Raw genomic sequence first — 908 nt, 5'->3', positions numbered from 1 at the left:
TATATATATATATATATATATATATATATATATATATAAATTTATATTTACATACCTTTCCTACACATGGTACATCATTTTGATATGCACGACCAACAAAAAGTATTTCTCCTTCTACCGTTCTTCCAGCTTCTATTGCATCTGGCGGAACATGACCATTACTCGATGGAATCCACCGAAAATCGGCGTGCATTAATATCTACAAATAAAAAACTTTACAAATATATGTATATTTATTATTTAAACATTTAAAAATCTCAATTAGAGGAAATAAAACTCATTCATAATTTTTCAATTCTTTTAAAATTCTGTATAAATAAGTAGGAAATTGTAAAATTATATTTAAATATCGCTAAATATCAGTGTCGAAAAATATATGAAATATCAATTTTTATATTTTGAACATTATAGATGTAATAATTTTTACTATTTCAAATGATAAAATCGAAATTTATATTTATTCATTTTTTTTTTTATTAAAAATTCAAATTCTAGTTCATATTTAATTTGAAGAATTTTTTGAAGTTAAAACATGTAACGTGTTTTTCATGAATATTCATTAAAAATTATTAAAAAATTAACAAAATTATATTTATATTAAACATTTTGTTAATTTTTATGTTAAAATTTTGTTAATTATCATGTTAATTATCATATCATTAATGATATATAATGATATATAATAATATATAATGATATATTTTATTAATAATCATTGATAACCAAAATTAATAAAACCATTTAATTTATTCAAAAGCATTATTCTTATTAAGAATTATAGAATATATTTATTATGAATTATAGTGCATAATAATTTAATTATTATAAATAAATAATAATATGTAATACTTCAATTTTATTAAATAATAATAATATTATTATTATATAATTTAATAATATTGAATAAT

General features: G+C 16.7%; 1 protein-coding gene across 2 annotated transcripts in view; it reads right to left on the bottom strand.

Annotated features, from left to right (window-relative positions):
• LOC102672546 (natterin-3-like) overlaps positions 1-908 on the bottom strand; it is a 27,984-nt gene that overhangs the window by 26,039 nt on the left and 1,037 nt on the right. For both annotated transcript variants that reach the window (XR_004151222.1, XM_031512939.1), the window contains exon 2: positions 56-199. Coding sequence is in view for 1 of the 2 variants with exons in the window: in XM_031512939.1 (XP_031368799.1) it covers positions 56-199 (144 nt within the window). In the remaining variant the exon portion in view is untranslated. The remainder of the gene's footprint in view (positions 1-55; positions 200-908) is intronic.

This window comes from Apis dorsata, unplaced genomic scaffold (genome assembly GCF_000469605.1).
Source record: "Apis dorsata unplaced genomic scaffold, Apis dorsata 1.3 scaffold_529, whole genome shotgun sequence".
Taxonomy (NCBI): Eukaryota; Metazoa; Arthropoda; class Insecta; order Hymenoptera; family Apidae; genus Apis; species Apis dorsata.
The sequence above is the reverse complement of the archived record's forward strand: the minus strand, read 5'-3'. Positions and strand labels throughout refer to the sequence as shown.